Source organism: Theropithecus gelada, chromosome 11 (assembly GCF_003255815.1).
Source record: "Theropithecus gelada isolate Dixy chromosome 11, Tgel_1.0, whole genome shotgun sequence".
In the NCBI taxonomy this organism is placed as follows: domain Eukaryota; kingdom Metazoa; phylum Chordata; class Mammalia; order Primates; family Cercopithecidae; genus Theropithecus; species Theropithecus gelada.
Window position 1 is genome coordinate 14,809,169 of NC_037679.1, and position 19,952 is coordinate 14,829,120.

At 42.8% G+C, this 19,952-nt stretch overlaps 1 protein-coding gene across 4 annotated transcripts in view; it reads right to left on the reverse strand.

Annotated features, from left to right (window-relative positions):
• SARNP (SAP domain containing ribonucleoprotein) overlaps positions 1 to 19,952 on the reverse strand; it is a 66,151-nt gene that overhangs the window by 21,856 nt on the left and 24,343 nt on the right. For all 4 annotated transcript variants that reach the window (XR_003121926.1, XM_025403691.1, XM_025403692.1 and 1 more), the window contains exons 8-9: positions 18,558 to 18,583; positions 17,051 to 17,119 (exon numbers count right to left, since the gene is read on the reverse strand). Coding sequence is in view for 3 of the 4 variants with exons in the window: in XM_025403691.1 (XP_025259476.1) it covers positions 17,051 to 17,119; positions 18,558 to 18,583 (95 nt within the window). In the remaining variant the exon portion in view is untranslated. The remainder of the gene's footprint in view (positions 1 to 17,050; positions 17,120 to 18,557; positions 18,584 to 19,952) is intronic.

A 19,952-nucleotide genomic window follows, 5' to 3' on the forward strand; every position in this document is an offset into this window, starting at 1 on the left:
CTGGAATTACAGGCGTGAACCACCCTGCCCAGCCTGGGAAGCTGAAACTTTTCAGGAGAGGTATATGCTGTTTTAGCCAAAACATACAGAGAAGGGAGGACAGTTAACTGACCATTCAGAAATTTAAGAGTGAGCACTAGGAAACCAGATTATTTTCATATAAAGTATTTAAAAATGCAGAATTCAGGCCACAACCCAACCTAATAAATCGACATCTCAAAAGGGAAGGCCTACAGAGCTGTATATTTTAAAAGGTTCCCCGTAACCCTTATGTGCAACCATTATTTGGGGCCAATTTCAAGTAGCTTTGAAAAAATACAGACCAAATAACTTTTTAAAAGTTCTCATCGGCCGGGCGCGGTGGCTCAAGCCTGTAATCCCAGCACTTTGGAAGGCCGAGACGGGCGGATCACGAGGTCAGGAGATCGAGACCATCCTGGCTAACACGGTGAAACCCCGTCTCTACTAAAAAATACAAAAAACTAGCCGGGCGAGGTGGTGGGCGCCTGTAGTCCCAGCTACTCGGGAGGCTGAGGCAGGAGAATGGCGGAAACCCGGGAGGCGGAGCTTGCAGTGAGCTGAGATCCGGCCACTGCACTCCAGCCTGGGCGACAGAGTGAGACTCCGTCTCAAAAAAAAAAAAAAAAAAAGTTCTCATCAAGTCCAAAGAAGACTCCCATCCTGCTCCAATTATTTCCTATAAATGCTAAGGGTATTCCAAAGTTTATGCTTCCTACAAACACTATTTCAGCCGCAGAGATGTGAGGGGTAAAAAGAGAGCTGTGACGAAATCACAGAGGATTCTGGGTAGCACACCTGTCTTACTGCTCTCCTACAATTCAAATAGAAAAGCAGAGAGAATCTTTCATCACAGTTCAATACGGGAAGAACATGCCAAAACAAGATCAGGGCACACTGCAGTTATGTGGGGAAAAGAGGGAGGCAACTAGACTGCAGCACACAAAGGCATTTTTTCCTACAGAACTGATACAAAGGGAAAGGAGGAATATCAATAAAGTGGGGGAAAGGGAAAATGGGATTTCTTCTTCTTCTTTTTTTTTTTTTTTTTTTTTGAGACAGAGTTTTGCTCTTGTTGCCCAGGCTGGAGTGCAATGGTGTGATCTCTGCTCACTGCAACCTCCACCTCCCAGGTTCAAGTGATTCTCCTGCCTCAGCCTCCTGAGTAGCTGGGATTGCAGGTGCCCACCACCACACCGGCTAATTTTAGTATTTTTAGTAGAGACGGGGTTTCACTATCTTGGCCAGGCTGGTCTCAAACTCCTGACCTCAAGTGATCGACCCGCCTTGGCCTCTCAAAATGCTGGGATCATAGGCATGAGACACTGCACCTGGCCCTTTTTTCTTTTTAAGACAGTCTCTTGCTCTGTCACCCAGGCTGGAGTGCAGTGGCACGATCACAGCGCGCTGCAGCCTGGACCTCCCTGGCTCAAGCAATCCTCCCACCTCAGCCTCCCAAGTAGCTGGGACTTCAGGCATGCCAGCCCGCCCAGCTAATTGTTTATTTTCTTGTAGAGACAAGGTCTCACTATACTGCACAGGCTGGTCTCAATTCCTGGGCTCAAGTAATCCTCCCACTTTGGCCTCCCAAAGTGTTGGGATTATAGGCATGAGCCACTGTACCACCTCTGTTCATTTCTAATTGCTCCTTCTTTTCAACCACCTCATACCTAAGCATGGGTATGATATGCAAATTCTGTAACTGCCTCCTCTATACCCCAATAAACTCTCTACCAATAATTACTTTCTAATGTCAAGATCAAGGGGCTGGGCACGGTGGCTCACACCTGTAATCCCAGGACTTTGGGAGGCCTAGGCGGGTGGATCACTTTGAGGTCAGGAGTTCAAGACCAGCCTAGCCAACATGGTGAAACCCCGTCTCTACTAAAGAAAAAAACACAAAAATTAGCCAGGCGTGGCAGCATGAACCTGTCATCCCAGCTACTCGGGAGGTTGAGGCAGGAGAATCGACTGAACCCAGGAAGTGGAGGTTGCAGTGAGCCGAGATTGCATCCCTGCACTCCAGTTTGGGTGACGAGAGTGAAACCCCCTCAAAATAAATAAATAAAATAAAGTCCAGATCAAGTATTTCAAATATAATCTCCTTCTCAGTTACATATCTCCCCTGCTAGGGACTTCCAGAGTTAATATTTGTTACAAACTCCAAGTGTACAATACCCTGAAAACACATTTCTATTTGCATTTGTATTTTTTTTTTTTTTTTGGAGGTGGAGTCTTGCTCTGTCACCCAAACTGGAGTGCAGTGACGCAACATTGGCTCACTGCAACCTCCGCCTCCCGGGTTCAAGCCATTCTCCTGCCTCAGCCTCCCAAACAGCTGGGATTACAGGTGCCCGCCACCACACCCGGCTAACTTTTTTTGCATTTTTAGTAGAAACAGGGTTTCACCATGTTAGCCAGGATGGTCTCCACATCCTGACCTCATGATCTGCCTGCCTTGGCCTCCCAAAGCACTGAGATTACAGGCGCGAGCCACCACGCCCGGCCACACATTTCTATTTCTGTCCTAAGAATCTGCTCTGGGATTTAAAAGGTTAAATTAAAAAAGAAAAAAAAAAAACATGAAAAAAAGATGGACAAGTATGGTGGCTCACACCTATAATCCCAGCACTTTAGGAGGCCGAGGTAGGCGAATCACCCGAAGTCAGGAGTTTGAGACCAGCCTGGCCAACATGGTGAAACCTGGCCTCTACCAAAGATACAAAAATTAGCCAGGCGTGGTGGTGCCTACTTGTAGTCCCAGCTACTCAGGAAGCTGAGGCAGGAGAATTGTTTGAACCCAGGAGGCAGAGGTTGCAGTGAGCTGGGATCACACCACTGCACTCCAGCCTGGGAAACGGAGCGAGACTGTCTCAAAAAAAAAAAAGAAAGAAAAAAAAAAACCATGAAAAAAAGAGTAGCAAAGGAAGGGGAGAGGAAAAAAGGAGTTAAAATTTTCTAGATCTTAACAAGGGACTTCATATTATATTAAAAATGGGGTCTTTGCTAATTTACAAACATCACCACCAAGTAATCCCCTTAAAGTATCTCCAATTTGATGTCCTGCCTCATCCCCACCTCCATCTCCAAAATACTATGGGATCTGACCTCCTTTAGCTATCTGTCATGAAGAGCAACTCTGCTACTTTGGTGAGTACGTAAGAAAATGAACTATCCCATAATTGTTCAATCTTATTTTAACTGAACCCACATGTATAAACCTCTCAAGTATTAACATACATTTTAAACATTCCCATTCTGCTATAGCTCTCACAACATGAGGAGCCTTTAACCAAAATTTCCTATCAAAAAAATTAATCACATACACATATACCAAAAAATTCCTTCCCCAACACCACTTTATTTCCTCCCATAGAGACTCTGAAGGATATACAGTTGTCCCTCAGAATCCAAGAAGCATTGGTTCCAGGACCACCCCTGCCCCCACCTGCAGATACCAAAATCTGTGGGCACTCAAGTCCCTTATACAAAATGACATAAGGCTAGGTGCAGTGGCTTCCGCCTGTAATCTAAGCACTTTGAAAGGCAGGAGGACTGCTTGAGCCCAGGAGTTTGAGACTAGCCTGGGCAAAATAGGGAGACCTTGTCTCTGCAAAATAAAATTAGCCAGGCGTGGTGGTGCACACCTGTGGTCCCAGCTACTTGCGGGGGATGAGGTGGGGTTACTTGAGCCTAGGAGGTGGAGGCTGCAGTGAGCCAGGATCTGGGACACAGCACTCTACAAGAAAGTGAGACTGCATCTTTAAAAAAAAAAAAAAAAAAAAGCACAGTATTTACATATAACCTACGCTCATCCCGCCTATATACTTTAAATCATCTCCAGAGTACTTACAACTAATAGAATGTAAATGTTACATGAATAGCTGTTATACAATCCTGTTTCATTTGTATTATTTTTTATTGTTGTATTTTCCCCCCCAAATGCTTCTGATCCACAGATGTAGAACCCATGGATACAGAGGGCTGAGTATACTTGGATTCAGAGAGCTCACATTTCACCACAGCTGGGGAGAGTGTCTGGGAGTGTGGATAGATATTGCTTCACTCAGAAAGGCCAGGCCAACTATCTATCACCCCAAAATTAGATATACAACCAGATATAATGTAATTTTTAAAACTATTTACCGTATGTACTAAGAGTGGTACTTTCAAAAGAAAAAAGAAAAAACTCTTACCCAGAGAATAAGCCCATCTCAAGAAAGAGGCTGGCAAAAACAACTGAACATATTGAAAAGTAAAACAGACTTAACAGAATCCAGCACTCCTCTCCCTTTGAGGCTGTGTTTACTCTTGTGGCAAAGACGAGCAGGGGGCCAAAGAGAGGCATAAAACTTGTCTTTTATCGAAGTCATCAATTCTGACATGTTAGACGAAGGAATGCAAAGACATTATGGAGGGGGTATTGACCAGGGGAAACAGAAAAGAGTTTTTTCTTACTACAAATTTCTTTACCTGAAGTTCTTCAGGTGCAAATTCAATGAATGAAATCAGAGAGAAATACATAAAATTAAAAGGTACGAGAGCTTAATGATCTCAGCCATGCACCTTCAGGGAGGTCTAAACATCTAACAGAACTTTCCCAAATACCCAGTTTACCATAAATATAGCGCAAAGCACCAGCCATGAATGCTGACATAGCATCAAAAATTTCACCTTGTTTCCCTAAATATTAAAGACTTTTCCTCTTTATTTATTTATTTATTTTTTGAGACGGAGTCTCGCTCTGTTACCCAGGCTGGAGTGCAGTGGCGTGATCTAGGCTCACTGCAACCTCTGCCTCCCGGGTTCAAGCGATTCTCCTGCCTCAGCCTCCCGAGTAGCTGGGACTACAGGCGCATGCCACCACGTGCTGCTAATTTTTTATATTTTTAGTAGAGACAGGGTTTTTCCGTGTTAGCCAGGATGTTCTCGATCTCCTGACCTCACGATCCACCGGCCTTAACCTTCCAAAGTGCTGGGATTACAGGTGTGAGCCACTACACCCGCCCAAACTTTTCCTCTTAAAATGTTCAATTTTTACTTCTAACATCTCTTGTCCAATTTTTTCCTCATACATTGGCTAGGTAAAAAGTATATGTTGGAGGATTGTAGGGAATAGTGGGACAGTAGAAGGAGAAGTTGAGCAAAGAAAAACCCGTCTCCTACTTCTCTGGTTGAAATTAGAATACATTGTCTTGCTCTAGTCAGGAGAGAGAAAAATTCCATTCTGCCTCTTCGCTCTTCCAAATTCCTATAGCCAAGTTGTTCAACAGCAGTTGAATGGCGCACATAATTGACATCACTGACTGGACCCATAATAAAAGGAAGTGAGACGTGTGGGTGTGGGGGAACCTGGGAAGGGAGGGAGATGATGTATTTGTGTTACAGACAAAAGACAAGTTCTGTTCCTCTGCAGGGACAGATGAAGAACCAGATGATGGAATAAACTGAGGTCAGAGAGTTTCCTCTATTGTTTCCTCTTTATTACTATTATTATTTTTTAATTTTATTTTATTATTATTTTTTTGAGATGGAGTCTCGCTGTGTTGCCCAGGCTGGAGTGCGGTGGTGTGAACTCAACTCAATGCAAGCTCCACCTCCCGGGTTCACGCCATTCTCCTGCCTCAGCCTCCTGAGTAGCTGGGACTATAGGCGTCTGCCACCACGCCTGGCTAATTTTTTTTTTGTATTTTTTAGTAGAGTCGGGGTTTCACCGTGTTAGCCAGGATGATCTCGATCTCCTGACCTCATGATCCGCCCGCCTCAGCCTCCCAAAGTGCTGGGATTATAGACATGAGCCACCACGCCTGGCCTATTTTTCTTAATATTATTTTTGAGACCAAGTCTCTCTCAGTTGCCCGGGCTGCAGTGCAGTGGCATAATCTCAGCTCACTGAGACCTCCACCTCCAGGGTTCAAGCAATTCTCGTGATTCAGCCTCCTGAGTAGTTGGGACTACAGGCGTGAGCCACCATACCCAGCTAATTTTTGTATTTTTACTAGAGATGGGGTTTCACATGATGGCCAGGCTGGTCTCAAACTCCTGACCTGAGGTGATCCACCCGCCTCGGCCTCTCAAAGTGCTGAGATTATAGGTTTGAGTCACTGTGCTGGCCTGTTTCCCCTTTAAACAGCTCATTTCACCACTCTCTCAAAGTTTGTTCCACTGGGAGGGTGGGGAAGAGTACTGCATTTTTTTATCTTAAAGGGGAGGAGACAGAGAAGAAGAAAACAGATATAGGATTACACATTGTATCTCTCCTTGAAAAGGCCCAATATTTATTTTCAAAGTATTATGAATGAAAAGGGAATGTAAAAGAGTGGTTAAACATTTCTTTAGTCTTAAAAATGCTCCAAGAGGCCAGGCGCTGTAGTTCACGCCTGTAAGCCCAGCACTTTGGGAGGCCGAGGCCAGCAGATCACGAGATCAGGAGTTCAAGACCAGCCTGGCCAACATGGTGAAACTCTGTCTCTACTAAAGATACAAAAAATTAGCCGGCCGTGGTGGCACGCACCTGTAATCCAAGCTACTCGGGAGGCTGAGGCAGGAGAATCACTTGAACCTGAGAGGCGGAGGTTGCAGTGAGCCAAGATAATGCCATTGCACTCCAGCCTGGGGGACAGGGTGAGACTGTCTCAAAAAGCAAAGCAAAACAAAACAAAACAAAACACACACAAAAACAAAAAACAAAACAAAACAAAACAAAAAACTCCAAGAAATGTTATCTAAGAAATCCTGAAGACTATGAGGTTGAGTTTTAGCTTTTCCTGAAATTTATCTTCTAAGATATCCACTCTCTCAATTGCTATCTCTATCTACCATAGAGTAATCTTCTTTTCTTGGTGGTTAATCTAAGTTGAAAAGAACAGTTATTGAAATAACCTAGGATGAAGGAGCGGGGAAATTCCCCCAAAAGCTCTTGATCAGTGAGGTATCAATGGCTGAGGGGCCTACATTTAGTTTTGTTTTTTCCACTTACAAGTCTACTATCTGCGTTTTTCTTGGTCCCATGGCTGTATAAGAAAGATAAATGGAGAATTAAATTTTACACCAAGCCTAGGCACTGCTGCTTGAGTATATCTGAATAGAACCCAAATTTACTAAGCAGGCTACTTTTCCAACTTATTCTGGGATCTAATTCTTCTACCACTACTTCCTTTAAAGATACTCTACCAAACTCTTCACTATAGCTTATGGTTCCTTAGGTTTATAAAGTTCCATGTTGGTAATATCCTATGCATGGCCCCATCATTCTTCCTTTGGAAAAGGTTTATACAGCCATACTTAAACAAACAAATCCTAATTACAGACCCTCTGAGAAGGCTGGTGACCAACTTCTAAAACCATAGTATAGTAGTCCCTCTTATACAAGAGGGATACATTCCAAAACCCCCTGAAGCCTCAAATAGTACCAAACTCTATATATACTGTTTTTACCTGCAATTTTAATTTTTAAATTAGACACAATAAGAGATTAACAGCAATAATGAAATAGAACAGGCCAGGCATGGTGGCCCAACCCTGTAATCCCAGCACTTTGGGAGACCAAGGCGGGAGGATCACCTGGGCCCAGGAGTTTGAGACCAGCTTGGGTAACATAGTGAGACCCTGTATCTACAAAAAAATTTAAAAATTGGCTGGGCGTGTTGGTGTGTACCTGTAGTCCCAGCTACTCATGAGGCTGAGGTGGGAGGGTCACTTAAGCCCGGGAGGTGGAGGCTGCAGTGAGCTGTGATCATGCCACTGCACTCCAGCCTGGGTGACAGAGCAAAACCTTGTCTCTAAATAAATAAATAAATAAATAAGGCCGGGCGCAGTAGCTCATGCCTGTAATCCCAGCACTTTGGGAGGCTAAGGTGGGCAGATCACAAGGTCAGAAGTTTGAGACCAGCCTGGCTAATATAGTGAAACCCCATCTCCACTAAAAATACAAAAAAAAATTAGCTGGGCATAGTGGCACATGCCTGCAATCCCAGCTATTCGGGAGGCTGAGGCAGGAGAATTGCTAGAACCCAGGAGGCGGAGGTTGCAGTGAGCTGAGATTGTGCCACTGCACTCCATCCAGCCTGGGTGACAGAGCAACTCTATCTCAAAAAATAAATAAATAAATAAAAATAAAATAAAAAACTAGCTGGGTACAGTGGCACATGCCTGTAATCCCAGCTACTTGGGAGGCTGAAGCAGGAGAATCACCGGAACCCAGGAGGCAGAGGTTGCAGTGATCCAAGATCACGCCACTGCACTCCAGCCTGGGCAACAAGTGCAAAACTCTGTCTCAAAAAAAAAAAAAAAAAAAAAAATTACAACAATATGCCAGCATCACTACTCTTGCGCATTAGGGCCAATATTAAGTAAAATAACAGTTACTTCAACACAAGCATTGCTCTAATGGGGAAGTAGTAGGGATATGCTGGACAAGCGGATGATTCATGTACCTGAGCAGGACGTGGCAAGATTTTATCATGCTACTCAGAACAGTGTGCAATTTAAAACTTATAAACTGTTTGTTTCTGGAATTTTCCATGTAATATTTTAGGACTGTGGTTGACTGAGGGTAACTGAAACAACAGAAAGCACAACCACAGGTAAGGGAGGACTGCTGTATGAACCTCTTTCATGTTTCCACATCCCAATGGCTAACCTGTACACCAAAACCCAGCACTGAAGCAAAGGAACAAAAAATATTTCTTCACTTATTTCAGATGGTGGGAGAATAGAAGACAGAATACAACAGGCCTTCCAGAGAGTAAACTGAGAACAGCATGCCGTTAGTTAGCTACAATGAAATCTGTATGCTAGAAGACTGGTGCCCGTCTGTACTTTGAATTGACTTTGTCTCAGCTTCCTCTTTGGTACCTCAATAGAGTTAAGTGACAAGCTCCTAACAAACAAGGCAGGTCCCTTTGGGAGGCCAAGGCGGGCAGATCACGAAGTCACGAGTTCGAGACCAGCCTGGCCAACATGGCAAAACCCCATCTCTACTAAAAATACAAAAATTAGCCAGGCGTGGTGGCGGGTGCCTGCAATCCCAGCTACTTGGGAGGCTGAGGCAGGAGAATCGCTTAAAACCGGAAGGCAGAGGTTGCACTGAGCTGAGATTGCATCACTGCACTTCAGCCCGGGCAAAAGAGCGAAACTCCATCTCAAAAACGAAACAAACAAACAAACAAACAAAAAGGCACATCCAATATCTCACTTACTGTGAAGTGGTTCATCTCCTACCAATGGTGATAAAAAATGTAATACAAAAGGTTCATGAAAATGATCACTGCAGCTACCCAAGAATATTCTAGTCACCAGCCTCATGAAGAAGTCAGTAGAGGCACAGTCTACTTTCAACCTTTTTTTTTTTTTTTTTTTTGAGACGGAGTCTTGCTCTGTCACCCAGGCTGGAGTGCAGTGGCCGGATCTCAGCTCACTGCAAGCTCCTCCTCTCGGGTTCAGGCCTCAGCTTCCCGAGTAGCTGGGACTACAGGCACCCGCCACTTCGCCCGGCTAGTTTTCTTTTTTGTATTTTTTAGTAGAGATGGGGTTTCACCGTGTTAGCCAGGATGGTCTCGATCTCCTGACCTTGTGATCCGCCCGTCTCGGCCTCCCAAAGTGCTGGGATTACAGGCTTGAGCCACCGCGCCTGGCTACTTTCAACCTTTTTATATTCTTTTTTTTGTTGTTCAGATAGGGTCTTGCTCTGTTTCCTAGGCTAAAGTGCAGTGATGCCATCATGGCTTACTGCAGCCTTGACCTCTTGGACTCAGGCAATGCTTCCACCTCAGCCTTTCAAGAAGCTGGGACTAGAGGCACTCACCACCATACCTGGCTATTTTTATTTTTTGTAGAGATAGGATCTTATTATGTTGCCCAGGCTGGTCTCGAACTCCTGGGATCAAGTGATACTTCAAAGTACTAGAGCTAGGATTATAGGTGTGAACCTCTGTGCCCAGCCTAAACTTTTTATATTGTGACACTGTGTTAACACAGATCATATCCATCAGGAAATAAGCGTGGCAAAAATCATAAACCTGGGAAAAGTATCCTTCAGGGTTTACTGGACTTAAGATAACTCTTTTTTTTTGGATATGCAGTCTCGCTCTGTCGCCCAGGCTGGAGTGCAGTGGTGCGAACTCGGCTCCCTGCAAGCCCCACCTCCCCAGGTTCCCACCATTCTCCTGCCTCAGCCTCCCGAGTAGCTGGCACTACAGGCGCCCGCCACCATGCCCGGCTAATTTTTGTATTTTTGGTAGAGATGGGGTTTCACCATGTTAGCCAGGATGGTCTCAATCTCCTGACCTTGTGATCGCCCGCCTCGGCCTCCCAAAGTGCTGGGATTACAGGCGTGAGCCACTGCGCCTGGCTGAGATAACTCTTTAGGACAGTTACCTATATGAAGGGCTGGAAGTAGAAAAATCCTGGTACTATTCTAATACATAAAAAAGGAAGATGTACTAAGGTCAATAATGATATAAGATGCTTGTACCTTCTACTAGTAACCAAGAATCAGTAACATATACCGCCCTCACATTCCTGGGGAAAGAAAAGAGTATCAACCACATTCCAGTTTTCTGCTTAGTGCCTGGGATTAGACTTGTTTTGTTTTTTAAAAACTCATGTAGATGGATTTCCTACAATGTCCTAAAGTACCAAGTTCCTCCTTCCCGAGGTGCCAATGTTTGAAAAATACAAAACAATCCACTCAAATTAGCACAGCAGTTAATACTACAGCACTAAGCCCAGACTTAGTTTTTACCAAAACTAATATCCCTTGACTACAAATATATTAACTGAGCTGGCTTTATTCCCTCTATCCATCTCCCATTCTTTTCTTTTTTAAAATTTTTTATGGAGATGGGGTCTCGCTCCATCACTCAGGCTGGCATGCAGTGATATGAACATGGCTCACTGCAGTCTTGACCTCCTAGGCTGAAGCAATCCTCCCTCCTAAGTCTCCTAAGTAGCTGGGACCAGAGGCATGTGCCACACTGCACCTGGCTAATTTGTTTTTACTTTTTATAGAAGACAGGGTCTCATTATGTTGCCCAGGCTTCAAACTCCTTTCGAAGATGAGTTTCCAGTCACAGTAGCTCATGGTTGTAATCTCAGCACTTTGGGAGGCTGAGGCTGGAAGACTGCTTGAGTCTAGGAGTTCAAAAAGACCAGCCTGGGCAACATGGTGAAACCCCATCTCTACAAAAAATACTAAAATTAGCTGGGTGTGGTGGCGCACACCTGTAGTCCCAGCTACTCAGGAGGCTGAGGCGGAAGGATCACTTGACCCTAGGAGGCTGAGGCTGCAGTGAGCTATCATTGCGTCACTGCACTCCAGCCCGGGTGACAGAGTTAGACCCTGTCTTAAAAGAAAAATAAAAATGGTTTCCTATGTGCCAGGCTAAGTTCTGTCCTTCACCAACGGCACTGACCCAAACACTACTTCTCTTGGGAGGCATGGGAAACAGAGGGAGGAAAAACAACCAGTCAAGCACAAGACAGAAAACCTAGCTGGTGATCAATGAGAGCAAACCACCTACATGTTATTTATCTGAGTTTTGTTTTGTTTTGTTTTGTTTGAGGGGGGTGGGAGGTTTGTTAGTCCATTGTCACCATGAGACTTATGAGAAAAGCCATGCCACTCTATCCTCAAACAGTCCAAAGGGTTGAAGGGGACAATTTATAGCCTCTTGTGTAAAAAATTTCTGTAGCCGGGCGCGGTGGCTCACGCCTGTAATCCCAGCACTTTGGAAGGCCGAGATGGGCGGATCACGAGGTCAGGAGATCGAGACCATCCTGACTAACACGGTGAAACCCTGTCTCTACTAAAAATACAAAAATTAGCCAGGCGCGGTGGCGGGCGCCTGTAGTCCCAGCCACAGGGGAGACTGAGGCAGGAGAATGGCGTGAATCCAGGAGGCGGAGCTTGCAGTGAGTGGAGATCGCGCCACGGCACCCAGCCTGGGCGACAGAGCAAGACTCCGTCTCACCAAAAAAAAAAAAAAAAAATTTCTGTAAATGCCAATGCCATTCTTCGCCTTGTCACTTTCCATTAGTCTAAACCAGTAAGATTCTATTCACTGAGACTTAAGCTGGAAACATGAACAAACAGACTTTTCTTGGGCAGAGGGAAAAGGAGATGATGATTTAGGGGAAGCTGGGGGGAGGTGGGAGAGAGATTTCTTTACATTTCTGTGTAGTGCCTGATATGTGTATAGTACACTAGTGGAGCTAAAAACTGAAATATATAAATAGTCATGCAAAAGTCAGCCTAGGAAAAATAGCAGAGACTCAGGTTCCTTAAATCTGTAATATGCTCAAGCCATAAATCTAAAATATGAAGAGGAGATGAGCAGATTGTGACAATAAAAAAATAAATAAATAAAAAATAGGCTGGGCACAGTGGCTAACACCTGTAATCCTAGCACTTTGGGAGGCTGAGACAGAAGGATCAGTTGAGCCCAGGAATTGGAGACCAGCCTGGGCAACATGAGAGACCCTATCTCTAAAAAAAAAGAAAAAAAGAAATCGATCATAAACATTATTCAATCCACAGCTCATTTGCTCTCACATACTTCCTCTTTATTCATATACTACACTGATCAGTAGCCAAGTCCACTAAAGAGAAATCAGCAAGCAAGCAGGGACATAAGTTGGATCAAGCAGACAAACCCCACGCAACAGAGATGACAAAAAGTGGGTTTTTCATTGTCTTGCTTAGAATACTAGGAGAAGAGGCTACATTACCACTGCCACTATGTGTACCACATCTAACTGAATAAAATCCGTGCCTAGAGAATTACACAACTTAAAAGACAAGTGACCAAATTATATAGAAGGTTACACTGGAACCCAAAATCCCAGGATGAAGTGGACAAAAGTATGCTCATCTGGCAGTTCCGTAAACACAAACTTAACTAAGTCACTAACCTCTGCCAACCAACCAAACACTAGGTAACAACTCATTCTGGTGATAAATAGTTAAGCACAAGAACTAGCCAATTCTCACCAGACAATGTACCCAGCTGCAATTCCAGGATGTGGAACTGTTCACTAGAACACTAAGTTCTAGAAAAAAAGAATCCTTACTTTTCTTATGTCTTACTCCTTTTCCTCCAACTTCTCTCCTTTCATAGATTTACTCTGAAACTGTTTATATTTTCTACAATTATTAAAAAAAATTCTCAGCTACAGATTAACAGTGGTGCAAGTATGTGGTCTGACAAGTAATTTCTATGCCACTTCCCAGTATGAAAGCTGTGTGGGAGATATAAGCTAGATATGAGTTGTCCAATACAGTAGCCACTAGCCACAAATGGCTTTGTAAAATAAGTTTTATTGGACAGTGCTGGTGTAGACAGCAAAACATCAGCATTTCTGGGACACTGTGATGGTTTACGGGACAAAACAGACCAAACTGTTCAAATTAGGATGGTTCTGAAAATCAAGACTTATAACCAATGTAAATGGGGCCTATACTCAAAGAGGACATCTCAAAAGGTCACAAATCTCCAAGTAAAGCAGTCCCTAGAAACCATACATATGCTACTAAAGTGCTACTTAAAATATAGTCTGCCTCCTGGTGCTAGTCTCCAAACTGTTTCTTACCAGTGTGTAAAGGTCCAGAAATTGAAAATGTTAAGAAACTTTCAGAATAATTTAATGCTGTTGTAACATTTTAATTGCATTTTATAAAAGTTATCACTCTGCAATAATCAAAAAAATTTTTAAACTAGTTTTTTGCCACAGATAATTTCAGAAGCACTACTCTAGCACATATGCAAATAAAAAAATATGCTATACATATTGGCAATCAATGTTATTAGAGAAGGAAGCTCAGAGCCAGAGTTCTGCCAATTACCATTATTGTATTACAATCCTCCAGAGACTTAAAATGGGTGCTGAAATCTTATCAATGATCAACAAAAACTAAAATTGAGTCAAGTTAATTGACTCAATTTTAAGGCCATAAACGCAATTTACCAACAGAACTGAACTAAAAAAAAGGAAGAAAACCAACATTTATTGAGGGTCAAAGTAGTACTGTTAGGTAATTTCGAATACTGTATACAATTTTTATTTTTAAAGACAGAGTCTAGGCCATGTGCGGTGGCTCACGCCTGTAATCCCAGCACTTTGGGAGGCCAAGGTGGGTGGATCACTTGAGACCAAAAGTTTGAGACCAGCTTGGACAAATATGGAGAAACTCCATCTCTACTAAAAATGCAAAATTAGCTGGGTGTGGTGGCGCACTCCCATATTCTCAGCTACTCAGGAGGTTGAGGTGGGAAAAATCACTTGAACCCAGGAGGCAGAGGTTGTAGTGAGCTGAGATCGCACCACTGCACCACTGCACTGCCTGGGTGACAGAACAAGACCCTGTCTCAGGAAAAAAGAAAAAAAAAAGACAGGGTCTCACTCTGTTACCCAGGCTGGAGTGCAGTGTCACTATCATGGCTCACTGCAGCCTCAAACTCCTGGGCTCAATTAATCCTCCTACCTCAGCCTCCCAAAATCATGGGATTTCAGGCATAAAACATTGCACCTGGCCCTGTATCCAATTATTTACTCTTCCCAATCAGGTTGCTAGGTATTGCTCTAAGTCTTACAGATGAGGATCAAAGAAGTTCAGTAATTTGCTCAAAGTCACAAAGTTAATATATGTATCTGTTTTACTCAGCCTCCTGTGGATTAAAAATGAAAAAAGGTCAAAGAAAGAGAAAAAGTCTAGGGAAGGGAAGAGAAAGACCTGCTATTCCTGTAATGAAATACTATAAAAATAACACAGGTATATAGTATAGCATTGATGGACAAATTCTTCTCAGCAATGTGTAGTAGGAGCTATGAGCTATGTAGTAAGAGATATGATGTTCAATTTTGTAGATTCTGAAGGAACACAGACAATTCCTTAGAAGATGGAGTGAATTTTTACTGCTGGGGTTCTCAGACATCTAGCCCTCATATAAAAGAGGAGAAGACAGCCGAGAACTAGGGCCACAGATCCAAGGCATCCTTCCCCTTGGCCATCTGGCACAACACAAGTGACCTTTGGTTTATAACAGCCCTTCTCAATTAAGGTGCATGTGGCTTAAGAATCACATACTCTGCCTCTCAACTCCAAATTTTTTCTTACTTCACATAAATGAGCAAGTATTCCCACTGAGCACAGATGGTCTCAGCATCATGCTAGGCACATGGACCTGATGCTATATTTCTGGTTAATATAAAAAATGATAACCCAGGCCAGGTGCAGTGGCTTACACCTATAGTCCCGCATTTTGGGAGGCCAAGGCAGGAGGATGGCTTGAGGCCAGAAGTTCGAGACCAGCTAGGCAACACAGGGAGACCTCGTCTCTTAAAAAAAAATTCAAAAAACTAGCCAGGCATGGTGGCACACGTCTGTGGTCCCACCTACTCAGGAGGCTGAGGTGGGAGGCTTGCTTGAGCCTGGGAAATGGAGGCTGCAATGAGCTGTGATCATGCTACTGCACTGCAGCCTGGGTGACAGAGTGAGAACCTGTCTCAAAAAAGATTGGGGGAAAAAAAAAAAAAGTTAACCTAAATGGAAGATGGAACAAAGTTGTGCACAAGTGTTCCACAGTGGCACAATAATGATTACTTTTAGTGTTTAGTTTTTTTACTAAGCAAAACATATAACCAATGTCAGATAAGTTTCTTCCAATGGCTTTCTAGAGAGCTAAACACTTTTATGCTGAGTTGGAAATATGATTTTTTTCTTTTTTTTGAGACGGAGTCTCACTCTGTTGCCCAGGCTGGAGTACAGAAGCATGATCTCGGCTCACTACAACCTCCGCCTCCCGGGTTCAAGTGATTCTCCTGCCTCAGTCTCCCAAGTAGCTGGGATTAAAGCATGTGCCACCACGCCCGGCTAATTTGTGTAGTTTTAGTAGAGACAGGGTTTCACCATGTTGGCCGGCCTGGTCTCGAACTCCTGACCTCAGGTGATCCCCCCGCCTCGCCTTCCCAAAGTGCTAGGATTACAGGTGTGAGCCACCATGCCCGGCCGATTTTTTTCTTAGATGATGGTTTTTCTGGTTTCAAATACCCTGCCACCACTTTGACAACCAAGAAACATGTTCCTGTTCTAAACAACAAAGATTAAGAGATCACCTGCTCTAGGCAAATAGAAAAATCCTTATCATTTTATCCAATGTGCCTAGCAAAACTACAAAGGCAACTATGCCCTGGGGAACCAATCATCCCACACAGCATGAAGTAAACAAAGTCATCTTGCTTAATAAAGTAAATAACATCAGTTAGCAGAGGGGCATAAAGAATGAGTTAACTTTTTTATTTTTGTTCCACCAATCCTCCAAGTTTTATTTCTAAGTACTTCTGACCTAAAAACAAGACTATCTTCTCCTGATTATTTAATTCCCATTATGCCTATTATCAAAGTTAAAGTAGTTGTAATAAGTTTTAACTTCACTGAATTCAACATCTTAACCAACAGAAATATAGACCATACTCAGGCTGGGTGCAATGGCTCACGCCTGTAATCCCAGCACTCTGGGAGGCAGAAGTGGGTGGATCCCTTAGGCCGAGGAGTTCGAGACCAGCTTGTGTAACATAGCAAAATCTCATCTCTACCAAAAATAGAAAAAAATTAGCTGGGCATGGTGGCACGCGCCGCAGTTTTAGCTACGTGAGAGGCTGACATGGGAGGATCACCTGAGCCCAAGGAGGTCAAGCCTGCAGTGAGCCATGATCACACCACTGCACTCCAGTCCGGCAACAGAATGACCCTGTCTCAAAGGAAAAAAAAAAAAGAAAGAAAAGAAATATAGACCATGCTCTAGCAGCCTGGGTGAAAGCTATGAAAACAATCCACGGGAAAAAGCAATCGGCTTGTGAAATAATTCCTATAATATAATCAAGAGCCAGCGAGAGGAGGTGACAGTCAAACGAGTATGTGAAATGAAATGCTTTGTAGCCAGTTACATTCTCAGGAGGGTCATTTCCAGACTATGTAGTTCCCATAAGCTGCTCTAATGTCACGAAAACATTACTTCCATCGAACCTACATTACCTTTCTGGAGATTGAAGAGACATTCAAACCAAATCTTTGAGCTCTTTCCTTCAGCTTATCCAAGTTAACCTATAAAAACATGGGGGAAAAACACAGTTTTAAAAAATCAAAACAGAAAACAAAAAATGCAGAAACTATAGTCTGAAGCTAAGAGTTCAAACAAGCCTATAACATCAAAGATACCCTATGAGAAAAATAAGAAAACTAAGCAGCAACCATCCAGTCCACTGATTATTAAAAGGCATCCTCTGGAATGCAGTGAAACATTCAGTCCTGCCTCCTGCATTTATCACAGGTGTCAATAGCCTAAGGAGGGCTTAAGATCAAGGGAAGGCAAACACTGCTGGAGAAAGCAAACACATGTCTAAATCATCACCTCCAAACAAGTCTACCATTCTCAATCCAAAATCATTAATTCTCATATCGTCTCTGCAAGTATTTCTTAAATCTATCTCCAAGCAAAGAGAAACCATCACAGAAGCACCTTTTTCAGAAGACAATCTATAACCACTACCCACTCGATTCTCTTCCCTCCTCTTTCTTGGAAACCTTGGTACATGGACTCGTTACTATTGTAAGAATTATTTAGGGCCGGTGCGACGGCTCATGCCTGTAATCCCAGCAGTTTGGGAGGCTCAGGTGGGCAGATCACCTGAGGTCAGGAGTTCGAGACCAGCCTGGCCAACATGGCGAAACCCCGTCTCTACTAAAAATACAAAAATTAGCCAGGCATGGTGGGGGGGCACCTGTAATCCCAGCTACTTGGGAGGCTGAGGCAGAATAATTCCTTGAACCTAGGAGGCAGAGGTTGTAGTAAGCTGAGACTGCACCATTGCACTCCAGCCTGGGCAACAAGAATGAAACTCCATCTTAAAAAAAAAAAAAAGAATAGGAAATTTTCATTAATAATATTAAATCTTAACTTACAATATTAAGCAGCAACCCCTAAAGCAGGATTTCATAAAGGTGATTCTATTTCACCACAGTATTCGTTACCATTCTTAAAATATGCTGACTAGTAACAATGGTCCAGAAAGCCATTTTATTCTACCAGTCTTTACTATGATTTCACATTTCATGGATAGTATTTAAAAAATTAAAAAAAAAAAAAAAAAAAGCACTATCTACAAACAGAACTCCTAAATTGCTTCCATAGATTCTCTTGTGGTAATTATGAATTAGACATTATCTAAGGCCATTGGACAAAGATTCAGTACCATAAAACAAAGAGTTACATACACGGGTTGTTCTCTAGCTAACAAAATCTATTCTTACTTTCGAAAAGAGTGGTAGGAAGAAAGACGTCTGCAGTAACTGAACATGTGACAATTTTCCTGACCTCTCAGTATCTCCAACAATTTTTTAAATTCAGGACATATAACATTATACTGAAAACAGTCAACAAATTAATGTTCTCAGAGTTTCTTCTAATCTGGTGAGGAGTCTCTAAAGTTAGCTATACAGAATTAAGATCTGGGTGTGTAAGAAATAAAAAAAGATTTCTTACCATAGGTTTGTTATCAGATGACAGACCTAAGGAAGTAAACAAAATTTTATTTAATATTTTTAAAAGTCATAAAAGCTGACAGTCTTCAAGTCAAATTAGGCAACATAAAAACTGTATACAGGACACACCCCCTTTATCCTATGATGACAAAGAAAAGGCAGAAATTCCATCTAGCAATCATGTCTGCATTAACTGCTAGCAGGAACATAAAACGGTACAGCTGCTCTGGAAAACAGTTTGGCAGTTCCTCAAAAGGTAAATACAGTTACGCATGATCCCACAATTCCACTGCTAGTATACAGCCAAGAGAAAACGAAAACATATAATTACACAAAAACTTGTACATAAATGTTCACAGCAGCATTATTCATATTAGACAAAAAGTTAAAGAAAAACACCCATCAGCTTGATGACTGGCTAAATTAAGTATAGTATATCCATACAATGGAATATTATTAAATAATAAAAATGAATAGAGATACATGCTACAACATAAGTGAACCTTGAAAACTATGCTAAGTGAAAGAATCCAGTCACTAAAGACAATATACTATATGAATTCATTCATATGAAGGCAAATTTCCACGGAGAAAAAAACTAAGCGGCTGCTTAGGGCTGGGCAGGGAGAGGTAATGGAGGATACCTGCTAATGGGCACAGTTTCTTTTTGGGGTGATAAGCACGGTGATGATGGCTGCACAACCCTGTGAATATACTATGGAATAATGAATTATATACCTTTAAATGGATGAATTGTTACGTCATATAAATTGCATCTCTCTAAAGCTCTTAAAAAAGAGATCACATCTGGACAAACAAGAACTACTATCACGAGTTGAAACTTTGGCTCCTGGGCCGGGTGCAGTGGCTCACGCCTGTAATCCCAGCACTTTGGGAGGCCAAGGCAGGTGGATCACCTGAAGTCAGGCGTTCTAGACCAGCCTGACCAATATGGTGAAATCCCATCTCTACTAAAAAAACAAAAATTAGCAGGGCGTGGTGGCATGCGCCTGTAGTCCCAGCTACTCAGGAGGCTGAGACAGGAGAATTGCTTGAACCCAGGAGGCAGAGGCTGTACTGAGCTAAGATGGTGCCACTGCGCTCCAGTCTGGGCAACAGAGTAAGACTCCATCTCAAAAAAAAATAAAAAGAAATTATGCTTCCTTAAGGCAAATTTTCTGTCCTGAAATTATCACCAAGAACCTAACCAATAATTATTTACTTCAAACTTTTCAGGATTTCATTCAAAAAACAATGCTTCCTTTTAAATGTTCCCAAATTCCATTATTGTAGAGTTACTCTATAGTTCTTTTTTTTTTTTCTTTTTTTTTTTTTTTTGAGACGGAGTCTAGCTCTGTCCCCCAGGCTGGAGTGCAGTGGCCGGATCTCAGGTCAC